The sequence below is a fragment of the Schistocerca gregaria genome, chromosome 3 (assembly GCF_023897955.1).
Source record: "Schistocerca gregaria isolate iqSchGreg1 chromosome 3, iqSchGreg1.2, whole genome shotgun sequence".
In the NCBI taxonomy this organism is placed as follows: domain Eukaryota; kingdom Metazoa; phylum Arthropoda; class Insecta; order Orthoptera; family Acrididae; genus Schistocerca; species Schistocerca gregaria.
Genome location: NC_064922.1, coordinates 378,535,911 through 378,549,112, shown reverse-complemented (window position 1 = coordinate 378,549,112; position 13,202 = coordinate 378,535,911). Strand labels below are relative to the sequence as shown.

Below are 13,202 nucleotides of genomic sequence, written 5' to 3'. Positions count from 1 at the left end.
ACAGATGTAATTAGGCTTGGGCATAGATTTGCAGAGCTTTCATTTATCGTCCAGGTTCTTTAGGCAGATATGCTCAAATTGTTCCACACTCTTGTGTACAGTTGAGCACCACTCTGATCAGTGCAACGCAAGCTCCTCCCAACGTTTGCTCAGAATGCCACATGCTGTGAGGTGGTGTTTGATGTTGTCTTTATATTGCCGGTGTTGGCAACCTTGCTACTGCTTTCCACACAAGAGCACTGAGCAGAACACTGCTTTGGGAAGTCTATTGTTGTCCATGTGTATGATATTGCCACTCCATCTCAATTGGTGTCTCATTAAGAGAGCTTCAATGCCAGGCCATTTCACGCTGCGCAAAATCTTTGGAACACGGGCTTCACATTTCATGTGGAGAATTGATCTCAGACAGCGAAGATGAAAGGTGCCTAGCCTCCTAATGTCAGCTTTATAACAGCATTTGGTTTCTGAGGTGTAGAGTAAAATTGGTAATATTATTGCTTTGTAGATCGCAGTTTTAGTTTGTAGTCTGAGATCATGTGATTTCCATACTCGGTGATTCAGTTTCCCAAAAACTGAGGCTGCGTTATCTATACAAGCTGCAATTTCTGTTGTCACTTCTAGTTTGGCTACCTAGATATTTAAAGTGTGACACATTTTTGAAATTTTTCATCTGCATTGGTTGTTGAAGGACTTGCGTCTTGGTGATGCTTATGACTAAACCAAATCTTCTTCAAGGGTCATTTAGGAGGTTCATGTATGTTTGGAGAGGTTCAGGAGAATTAGCCATTATGGATACTTCATCTGCGTAAAGAATTTCTAAGATAGATACAATATTTATGCGAATTTTTGTTCTGAGGCGAGACATGTTGAAGACACTTTTGTCTGTTCTCGAGTCAGGACCTAGTTGCCTACTGCAGGCTTTGATCATGTATTTCATGACAGCTGTGAAATAAAGTGAGAAGAGTGTGGGAGCCAGTACACAGCCTTGTTTTAGACCGCGTGTCACAGAAAACTGGTCTGAAAGCTCATTTTCATGGCGGATTTTTGCCATCTTGTTGTCATGAAACTGTTTAATCAAATTAATAATTTTGTCAGAGCAGCCGGTTTTCTTTAGTATAGTCCAGAGAGCTTCCCGTGGGACTTGGTCAAATTATTTTTCGAGGTCTACAAAGCACATGAACAGAGGCTGATGCTGCTCTAAGCTTTTCTCTTGCATTTGTTTGACAACAAACATGGCATCCACTGTGCCTCTGTTCAGTTGAAAGCCACATTGGGTCTCTGGTAGCACTTTTTCTGCAGGGTGCATTAGCCGGTTGTTGAATATATGAACCAGGACTTTCCCTGCTGCTGATAGAAGAGAGATTCCCCTGTGAGAACTGCAGTCAGAAATGTCACCTTTGCCTTTGTAAATCTTGCAAATGCAAGCATCTTTCCAATCTTGTGGAATTATTTCGCACTCCCAAATCTTTGAAACTAGAACAAACAGTGGGTTCATAATGTTTGGTCCACCATATTTAAAGAGTTCTGATGGTAAGTTGTCTAATCCTGCTGATTTGTTATTTTTCAGCTTAGCCAATGCTGAAATGAATTCACTGAATGAAAGGGCATCAGCAAGTTGTTCATCGACTGGAAGGCCTTCAGGTAATTCTATGTATGGAATATCAGTTGTCTGATGGTTGGGATTAAGAATGTCATCAAAATGTTCTGCCCACAGAGCAAGAATATCACTCTGTTGCGTCAGCTGACAGGTGTAATTTTTGTCACTAATATGTGCTATCTTCCTTGATTTTGGACCAAAGATAGTTTTCAGGCAATCGAAGAATCTGCCTGTTTGGTTTGTGTCAGCATATGATTGCGTTTCATTGGCTTTATTCAGCCACCATTTGTCTTTGAGGGAGTGCACCTTCACTTTCAGGTTGTATGTGCTACTTTTCAGTTGGCAAGATCATGACTGTGAAGAGATGCTCTGAAACCATTAACAAGCTCTGCATCTGAACGTCAAACCAAGCTTGGTTCTTTTTCTAAGGTTTTCCCAAGACTTCTGTGGCACATCTGCACAGTTTGGTAGCATATACATTCCAGTGCTCATCTACAGAGGCAGACTTGAATATCAAAAGCCCATCAGAACCAAATGCATCATCCAGTTTTGCTCTCATAGTCTGATCGCAGACCAAGATTTTGCTGGATAATTTTGATGGTATTTTGTGTAACACTTAGGTATGGTGCTTTCATAGTTATGTTTAATTTGGACCTCACAAGTAGACAGTCTGTCCAACCCTTAGTGCCTCTCATAGCACATGAGATCAGTACTTCACCAAGATCTTTTTTCCATACGATCACATAATTTAAAAGGTGCCAGTGCTTAGATCTTGGGTGCATCCACGTTGTTTTATATTTATCAGGCATCTGAAAATGTGTATTTGTCAAAAGAGTTCAAATTCAGCACATAAAGTTAAAAAATCGAGACAATTTGAGTTGCATTCTCCAATTCCGTGGTGACCAATGACTCTATTCCGGGCATTGAAATCACTGCTAACCTGAGCATTGAAATCTCCAAGCAACAGGACTTTATCTGTGGAATGCCCTGAAGTATGTATCAGAGATCTTGGTAGAACTTGTATTCCTCTTCATCAGGAGATGGCATACCCATCGCAGTCCTGAGAGAGTACCTACAATGGCATATCAGTCTTACGAGTCTACAAGGATATTCATCATAAATAATCCATCACAATTTGAGAAGAAGAGTCATGTACAGACCTAAAACACTACAGGCAAAAATAACCTTTACTGCCCATTGTTAAAACTGCCAGGGGCTCAAAGAGCAGTTTGATAAACAGCAATACAATTTTTTGATAATTTGCCCAATAACATAAAATGTCTGACAGGTAGTGAAGTGAGTCTGAAATTTAATTTAAGATCATATCTTCTGGAATACTCCTTGTATTCCAGTGACAAATTTCTACTTAATATCTGGTAGCCAGAAAAAAAAAGGTGCAGCTGCACGAGTAGAAAGAAATGATAATGTGTTAATTAATGCTAACACTAATCATGTATACATATCCTGACCTATTCTACATCATTTTGGTAAATGAATTGTTCAGATGATCTATAGAACATGTAGCTAATAACTAACATGTATCAAGAAGTCACCACCTCTGGACCCTGTCACTGCTAGCTGCATCCATGCTGCTTGCACCAAGTCTGATGATGTGGTTTTAGCACCCTCCAACCAGCAGTCTACCTGGGGTCTTACTTCATCTGCCACCAGCTTGCTGCCTTATGACTTGACCATTCAAGCCCAGGAATGGGCAGCCACTCAGCCATCATCACTTGTACAGGTAAACTCCTTGCTACCTGCCTCTGTTCATGTGGGTGGATGCTGATGCTGCTGTGAGTCATCTCCTCCACAGTGGGATCACAGAGTGATGTGGTATGCCTCAGCACAACTCAGCAAGTACACACAACTCAGCCTTTAGTCTGCTGTGTGGATAAATTGCTTACCACCAGCAGCTGCAATTAGTGTTTGTGGGGTCATTGCCATCATCACTTTACCAGATTCATGATGTCGCTGACAGTTGCAGGCCTTCATAGGCTGCCTACAACTTATGACCTGGAGATGGTGTATTCTCCAAGCATCAATGCAACTACTGTAGTATATTGAGCAGTAAATTATTATATTAACACTGATGTTTTAATGCTGACATGATGAATGACTACCAGGCATTAACACACCACTTCACTGCTATTCCACCCAGGATGGTGTACTACAAGCTTCCTGACACTAAAAACTCAGTACCACCACTCCCAGCCATTGCAATAATACATATCCAAAAGCCAGCTCAAACTTATTCCTAATGAGGAAGATTTCTAGCGCAGTAAATGTAGACACATTACTAGCGATTAATTATAATCTCATATATCCATATTTCTCATGCTGTGTACTCATTTGGGAATGGTCCTGTCAATACTCAAGAATGGTTACGCTCCAAAAGCAAGCCGTACGGTGTATTGCACAGTCACTCTCTCTCTCTCTCTCTCTCTCTCTCTCTCTCTCTCTCTCTCTCTCTCTCTCTCTCTCTCTTTCTCACACACACACACACAAACACACACAATGTACTTGAAGGAACACTGAATAAAGGTCTGCACTTATTTAATATTAAAAACTGGAATGATCACCATATGACATGTAAAGACTGATACTAACTATTAACATATAAGGACCTTACAGAAGCAGTGTGTATTTTGTACAATTATCTCCTAAATGATATAATGAGTATAAAAATATTTTCATAATTTAAACAAAAACTTAATTCTACATACTATGACCTGTCCCTACAGCATATAGAATACCTGCACAAACATCGTAGCTACTAAACACAAACCCTATGTGCTTAGGAGTAAATTTGTGTGTGACTAAAGCAATGAATTAGCAAAAGAGTGAAAACTTTTCTCACACAGTTGTATTATCACATCTGTCATGTGTTTTCTATTTTTGTGTATTTAAATATTCTCATTATCAAACACAAAACAGTACTATACATTCTCTGAAATAAACTGAGGCAACACGAACAATACAAAGGAAAAAAATCCCCAAGAAGATGAACTGTATATGTATACTTAACTATTTATGGGGTGCAACTGCATGTATGAACTTTTTGTTTTTGTAATTAACATGAACATTTTATGTAGTCTATGTTGTGAATATATGTATAACCATAACCAGTCCAGTAACACGAAACACAGCAGCTTCTTGCTTCTTCTTAGACTATCATATCTGATTTAAAGTAAAATGATTTAAGGACAAATAAATACATAAAATAAAAATAAAGAGCAAGAATTTTGAAGAAATAAATAAACTTACTAATTGGAAGCAGATTTAAGTATAGTGCTGATGTAAGACCATTTGCGAGAACTGAAAATGAGAAAGAGGCTGACATTTCACTAGGTTGCAGCCACAGATACAGTTTTTGGGAGATGGCCATTTTGAGAGTTGCAAAAACAGTTGAAAATGACAGAGAAAAACTACTTAAACTGTTACAAATCTAGATTTCTGTAATATAGTTTTTCAACAATTTGAGTGTCACCTTTGCTCCAGTTTTTCTTGTTTCATTTGGTAAAAAGATAAGTTCTTTTTGCTTGGCATATATTCACTTTGACATAATTTTATTTCTCCTAATTTACTACAAAACCCAATTGCAACTCAAAACTCACCTGTATTGTAACAATGGAAATGAATGCTTTAGTATGATCTGTGTATGTATCATCTTCATCTTCGAGAAGTTCAAAAAGATCAATTTTGAATGGGTAAAGTGACTCAGCACACTGTCCTAAGACATCTTTTAAGATTGACAACTGCAGAAACACACGCCCTGCAGCTGGCCATTGGCTACCGAGTCCAGAAAAAACAAACCACACCGGTTTTCTCTGTTTGTTGCAGATCTGTTAAGGAATGTGAAATGAAAATTAATTGGTGGGAGACCTGCCACATAATATAAGTTCATAGTGTTATATATTCCATTATGTCTTTTCTAATTTAGTTACAAATGTCAGTACAGGAGATATGTGGTAACATTTTTTATCCATGAAGTAGTAGTATTAACACACTAACTGGGAACACTGACTTACTGATGTAGGATCTGAATACAAGACTGTTTGTGAAAAATTGGTATTTTCTTCATAGTGAAATTAAGTTTTGTTTCTTCGTAAACAATATTCCACTATTTGAATGGGTTTTTATATTCTGTTTTCGATGTTGATGCAATTCATACCATAAAGTTTATAGTGACTACAATCTACAGAACAAGTAACAAACTAACTGACAATGAAGAATTTCATTTACCTGTATGTCTTGTAGGTTGTTACCATTGGGATTCATTACTATGTAGCCTCTCCAGTCATGTCCTATGGTATTCATTGAGTGTATTTCTTGTATAAGTGCTTGGAATGCATGATTTTTATCCTCATCTTGAAGCTGCTCATGTAAAACAGAACGGTAAATACCCGGCTTGAAAGCTATCCTGGTTAAGATATTTTACTCTTATGGTTTTATTAAAAGATGTTTAGCTGTAACTTTACTTACATTAAACAACATAATATATATGGTCATTAGCTATGAGCATCATTAAATGTTAATTATAATAGTTTTTATGTATATGAGCAATTTTGACAGAATGAATTAAATGAAATTAAAATAATTTCATTGTATGCTTGTACTAAAAGATCATTTTTCAAATTTCATGTTCTTAGTATAAGTGTCAACCCATTATAAAGAGATTTTAGAGGAATTTGGATTGTGCATGAGCTTTCTGTGCCTTGTTAATTGGTGAATCCAAGTAAGAACAATACATGTGAAGATTCCCAGTAGATTCATTACGTAGTAGTAATGTATTCGGCAAGCTTAACAATCGCATCTCATTCGTGTCCAGTGGGTACATCTTATTTGACAGTGTTTCAGTAGAATATAAATGAAACATCATTTCACTGAAAGAAATAGAAGGGATTAAAGCAAAGTGATTGCATTATGTAAAGATTATGCTTAACAACAAACACTGTTTCCTGCAAAAACTTTTTTAGTAAGCATTTGAATTTCCTATAGAGTAGTACCTTATTGGTCATTTTCTAACTTTTTCTATACATTGTAATAGCACTTGTTTGGGAGGTACACATTAAGAACTATTTTTCCAATATGATCATTTGATTTACTTTGATTTGCAGTGATTCAGTGTTTACACTTTCCTGTGTGAAAGTCCTGTATGTAGTTTCACCTTTAACATGATGATATAATTTTTATGTAAATATCAAATATATGCTATTCTCTGTTCTCTAAAACTTCTTCACAAATGATGAGACCTACCAGATATGTAATCAAGGCAGCATAATGAGTTGTAATTTTTGAAACAGTAGCTTACGTGTGTTTCTGGAAGGTTATTTTCAATGGTCTTAATAATCTTTTGTATTATGAAGCTTCTTATTACTGTCAGAAAAGATTCCCAAGAAACACCTTCATTACAGCATGCTTCTGAGTATTCTTCCGAATTGTTTCCATTTTATGCACAATATTTCAATGGGTAGCCCAGCTGTCTTCTTCAAATGCTGAGAATTTTGCTGTTAAGCATACTCGCCAACTGGACTTCAAACACAATCCTGCCCTCCAACACCTATAAGAGCATTCCAGATACCAGTTCCAAAATTTGTCCAACCTGTTGACATCTTACTCCTGCCTTGGAGCATCACTAGCCATCAACATCCAAACCATTCACAGTGACTACCCTTATCAGCTCCTCATTGTATCCAAGCCCTGCCTCACTGATTTTCCCTTATCAACTCCTCATAGTATCCACACCCTGCCTAGCTAATGTTTTCAATGTGCCATATCCTCCCAGATGCTCCAAACACTTTACTAAACTCAGGAACCAAACTAACACAAAACACTGTTGTTAAATTTCCACCAAAAACCTCAATCCCACAGTAGTTGCAATCCTATTCAAAGGCCTCACTAGATGGAGGTTTAATCATGCTAGACTTATTAAAGACCTACTCTCCTTCCCTCATCCCTGAAGTGGAAACACTTCTTTGCCACCAATCCCTCGAACCAAAGCCAACATAATCCCAACATAGAAGCTTGCCTCTTCCAGTTCATACCACCCTCCAGCTGAGGACCAATCTCCCCCCCCCCCCCCCCCGCCAACCAAGCAACCAAGCCCTGCTCAGCTTCTGAGAATTCCTTAGCACTGCCTTGGTGTCACCATCCTTCCCCAGAGCTCTTCCAAAGAAAACTAAACTGTCAGTAAAAGAAACGACAGCCATACTCACCTCAAAACAGATCCTAATGTAACTATCATCCCTGAAGAAAAAAGCTCCACCATTGTCATGATGTATTACAGGTGCTATCTCACAGAAGGTTTCCACCAACTGTCTGACATCTCCAACTAAATGCTCTGACACAGTGATCCCATCCCAGATGTCCAATATAATCTTCAGTCTCTACTGAAAGTCTTAAGCCCATCCCAGAACCTCTCTCCAGAATCTATCTACCTCTTCACCATGACACTATGCACATCCATCCTCCACATACACCCCCCACCCCCCCCCCCCCCCCCCATAATCCACAACTCCAACAATCCTGGATGTCTCACTGTAGCAGATTATTGTGCTCCTGCTGAAAGAATTTCCTCATGTGTTGACCAACACCTCCAATCAACTGCACAAAACAAGGCCTCTCTCATCAAAGACACCAACCACTTCCTCCACCAATGCTCCGTCATTCCCAGCCCTTTATCTCCTGGTTCCAAACTCATCACTTTTGCTGACACCTCCATATGCTAAGTCATCTCACACATCCATTATCTTCCCACTATCAAAAACTACCTCTCCCAACACCCTTCAACCTCCAAAGCCACTACCTCATTCTTCTTACACCTTATCTAATATATCTTCATACGCACCAGCACTTCTCCTTCGAGGGGACGGTATATAAATACATCCACAAAACAGTCATGGGCACCCCTTGGTACCCTCCTATGTTACATTTATATGGACCATTTAGAGGTACATGGGTAGCCTCCCAAAACAGCAAACCTTTGTCTGGTTCAGGTTCACTGATGATATTTATATGATTTGGGCTCAGAGCCAAGACAGACTATCTCAGTCCTTCACAATCTCAATACTTTCTTTCCCATCTGCTTCATGTGTTCCTCCTCAACCCAACATGTCATTCTCCTGGACATTGATCTCCACCTCTCTGGTGGCTCCATTCACATGTCTGTCTATATTAAACCAGCCAGCCACACCAAGAAATAACTGGCCACCCATGGATGGTGTACCTGTAAGGACAAGAACTAACTTGCTCAGTATGCTGAAGGTCTCACAAAGACCTTCACAAGCAGGCACTACCTCTCCAAACCCAGTCCGCGAACAGGTTTCCTGTGCCATATCCTCACCCACCTCTAATCCTCTCACCACCCGCAAGAATCAGCCATAAAGAGCTTCTCCCTCATCACTTAGTATCACCAAGGACTGGAATAACTGAACCACATCTTTAGGCATGGCTTTCATTATTTATCATCGTGCCCTGAACTGTGGCACATCCTAACCAATATCCTTCTCACCATTCCTAAAGTGATGTTCCATCACCCATCCAGGTTACACAACATCACAGCCCATCCCTATGCCACTTCCAATCCCAACTCCTTGCCACAGTTGTTGTATCTCTGTGGTACACCCTGGTGCAACACCTATCAAATCCACCCACCCAACATTTCCTACTCCATTTCTGTCACAGGCCTACCTTAAGCCCTTAAGAGGCAAGACCATCTGTGAAAGCAGCCATGTTGTACACCAACTCTGCTGCAATCACTGCAGAACTTAAATTGTTGACGTAACACCCAACCAATTGCCCATCTTAATAAATGGTCACCAACACAAATTTTGTAAAACAAACTGCAATCCTAGCATAATTGTAAGCTTTACAGATATTGTAGGATTTTACCAAGTCATCAGAGGCTGATAGTGTTTCTTTTTGTGGAACCATTACAATATAATGCTTATATGCCGACCATATACTGGCCTTTGATCAATAGTTACTGCATATCAGAACTCTGAGAAAAGGTTTGAAATGGCACTTAATAATACATTCACTGTTACTCTGAGTGGTCTGCAACAGTGTATCTGTGGATTCACCCCTACAAAATAGGAGGCAAGTGGGGTCCTCGTGGCACTGCATTGTAAACATCACCAGGAGATTACCTTCTGTTCGCAACAAAAATGTACACATTATTGAGACACTGTGTAACTAAAATACATGTTTTAATTAATTTTGAATCATTCCTCAAAATATGGCAAAATTTTGTTTTATGAGGTTGTCTTCACTTCGATTTACACTGATTGTTCACTTTTTACACCTTCACTTTTCTAAATTATATTAAGGTTTTGGACTCCAATATAGCTAAAATCATACACAGAATACCATAATATGGTTACAGGCAAACAAAAGTAATTAGGCAACTGTACTTTTGTCAGCAGGGTTTTCACAGCCACTTGATTGCGTCCAGATACACAGATTACTTTAGTTAGGGGATATATGAAAGAATCTTTTCTCTGGGTTGATTGTGGTCTTCTCAGAATTATATGTGAATTTGATCCACCAAATCCAAAGGAATTAACAGCAATTAAGTTACCATTCCATTTAAGTCGCTCAGTGACCACCTAAAACAGAAACCAACTATCAATAAACCAATTACTGTGCAAATAAAGACACTACATATACAAATATTACAATAAAATAGCAAAATTTTTAACTTTTATTTAGCTGGGAGCTAGCTGTATAAAGGTGATGGCACTGTCTTCTCAAGCATTGTAAATCAGCAAACACTTCCTCACTAGCTACACAAATGAAAGAATAGAACTAAAGGAGAACAATATTGCAAAAGGAACAATATATCACCACAAAATTAAGAAAGCATCAGGCATATAATGTAATGAGACTCCACATTCTAAGTTTCTGATATCAATACAAAAATAAAGAAATCATGCAGCTACAAATAGAGAGATGTTGAATTGGCTGCCAATGAAACTGAACCTGTCCCATTCTGGATCTGGGAAAAAGACTTAATTCAGCAACTTTGCCTTAAAAATCCCATTTCTCCCACAATTTGCTCTGTTCCCTGATCATGAGATGTGAGTAAGTTGCACTGCTCTTAACAGCCTTTGACACTTGTTTACACCTATTCCTCATTTTACGTACTTCCAGCTCTCAAGATAAGAGTTCTGCTTCCACATCTTGAGATTGAGAGCCATCTCATGCAGGCTGATGCATAATAGACTTTTAAACTTTTGCTAATATGCTCAATATAACTTATCAACTACATAACAGTCATTATTATGTTGATCCTACGACATGAGATTCAACAAAATTGACTCACCTTCAGTCTCCCATCTAAAAGAGCTGACACTTTAGAGTTTGGATTTTTGTAATGCAGGTTGGGAGGAATTTCATTATTTTCTAGAACTAATAGTGATTTGATTACAGAACATATTCCTGAAGCTGCTTCTGTATGGCCCATATTTGATTTGATTGAACCTATCAACAAAGGAGATGATCTTTTCTTCAAAAATAAATCTGCTATTGCACCCAATTCTTCAGGATCCCCCGCCTGCAAGTATAAAAGGTACTTTACTTTTAACACATTTGTTAATCTTCTCATTTTAAAAGAATTACAGATATAAAGCTACATAATGATTTTACAGTAATATGTGTCATGCATTTACATTATAAGCTACATAAATTATAACCAAGAGGAAAAATATGTAAGTCCCCTAGAGTAGATGACATTTTCTTAGAATTATTAACAAGGAACCTCTTGAGTGAGAAGTCAGAAGTTCAATATTTAGTAAGACTCATTAGAAAGTGTTGTGTTAACAATTATGACAGGAAAAATATCAGCTGCTAATGACTTATCAGCCTATGAGAAGGGCGGCAGAAAATGAGTATCCAGAAGATGCAGAGATCAATCTTGTACAGGATTTATGTACTAAATTTCACAAAATGGACATCATCAACATTCAAGAAATATTCAAAACGAACCATTGACTTGCACCATGAATACTGCAAAATGGCACCCACAGTGATCACAAAGGTTCATACCATCAAGACTGGAGACAAGCTCCTTAGGACTTACAAATCATGCAGGACATTCAGCTAGGTATGCACTCTTAAAGAAAGCATATAGAATCATGAAACAATCTGTCATGGAGCTTATTGTGAAACTAGCTATCCTTTAGGTTAGCAGCATATAGTGCAATAATCTGTTTTATACACACACACACACACACACACACACACACACACACACACACACACACACACACACACACACAAAAAAAAAAAAAAAAAAAAAAAAAAAATCCAGAGACTGAATTTAGCCAGTGGTTCCAGGTGGTATGAACTGCAAAGTAACAGACTTTTCAGGAGGGATACTTTCCTTTAAAGGAGTATGATTTTTATATGCAGACCAGGAATCAAGCAGAAGCAAGTTATTTTGACCAGGTGTTGGCCAAAGCAGTGCTCACACCATAGTTGTAGTTATCTTATGACCATTTTCCCATTCTTGCTTACTGCTCTTGCAATATCACATACATGAGAAAGAATTGTAGAGGGCAGATCACATCCAACTTTTTGAAGCATAATAAATAACTTCCCAGCCAATTTACCATCAAGATTAGAATACAGCATAATTGTACAAGGATGCGTTAAGGTATTGATGTTAGTTGATCTTTACAAGATGGCTGCAAGTGTAAAAGTTAAACTTGTCTTCCCAAAAAAAGCCAATTTTTCTGTGAAAACTGTGGGGATTACATTAGCAAACTGAATGAATGCTTAACTAGTTTACAGTTTATTATCATCACTTTAAAAACAGATATTGTGAGATTACAGCTCAAAAAAGTGAACTGAACATACTGAAACTTCCACATGAAAGTACGACAGTTACAGGAAAGTGGACAAATGTGATGTGCAATAGCAGCAAGAAAAAAGTGCTAAATCAAAAAACTGTGAAAGTAACATAAGGTTAGTATCTGAAAACTCAATTCAAGTTCTTTCTACCAATGATTGTGAAAGTGCAGGCCTATGCAGTTCTCGTCAACAAGTTGTAGAGGAAAAGGACAATGTGAATAAAGCAGAAGAAAATTTACTGATGCTGACAGATAAGAAACCAAGCATAAATGTGGACAACCCAAAGTTGTGCTGAAGCGGTTAGTGAAATGACACAAAATTACTTCCAGATTGTAAACTATAACAACGAACTGTTCGTGCTTTCAAGCAGCCATTGTCATGGTCTTGCAAATAAATTAAAAGAAAAATCTAATATATATTCTTGTGGTATAGTGTATCCAGGAGTCTCATTTGGGGAAGTTAAAAAAATGATTGCATCTACAGTAGTAAAAAATCTACATGATAAATACTTTGTCGTACTTTTGGGAGGTTCTAGAAACTTGTACAAAATGAAGTGGTGATTGCTACATGCAATCTTAAACAATGTCTGAAAAATCTCACACATACAGTTGTCGTAATTATGAATATTCCACACCGCCATGATATTGTGAGGAAGACGTATGTCAAAGTGCCAATAATCAGTTTGCTAATATCTACACATATTTTAGAAACGTGTTGATGTGAGTAATCTAGGATGCAGATTCCACACACAACA

The 13,202-nt window shown here is 38.0% G+C and overlaps 1 protein-coding gene across 1 annotated transcript in view; it reads right to left on the bottom strand.

Annotated features, from left to right (window-relative positions):
* Window positions 1-13,202, bottom strand: part of LOC126353899 (fatty acid synthase-like) — a 416,829-nt gene that overhangs the window by 218,038 nt on the left and 185,589 nt on the right. Inside the window, exons 7-10 of the mRNA XM_050003123.1 lie at window positions 10,920-11,150; window positions 10,009-10,203; window positions 5,840-5,971; window positions 5,212-5,439 (exon numbers count right to left, since the gene is read on the bottom strand). Coding sequence (XP_049859080.1) covers window positions 5,212-5,439; window positions 5,840-5,971; window positions 10,009-10,203; window positions 10,920-11,150 — 786 coding nt within the window. The remainder of the gene's footprint in view (window positions 1-5,211; window positions 5,440-5,839; window positions 5,972-10,008; window positions 10,204-10,919; window positions 11,151-13,202) is intronic.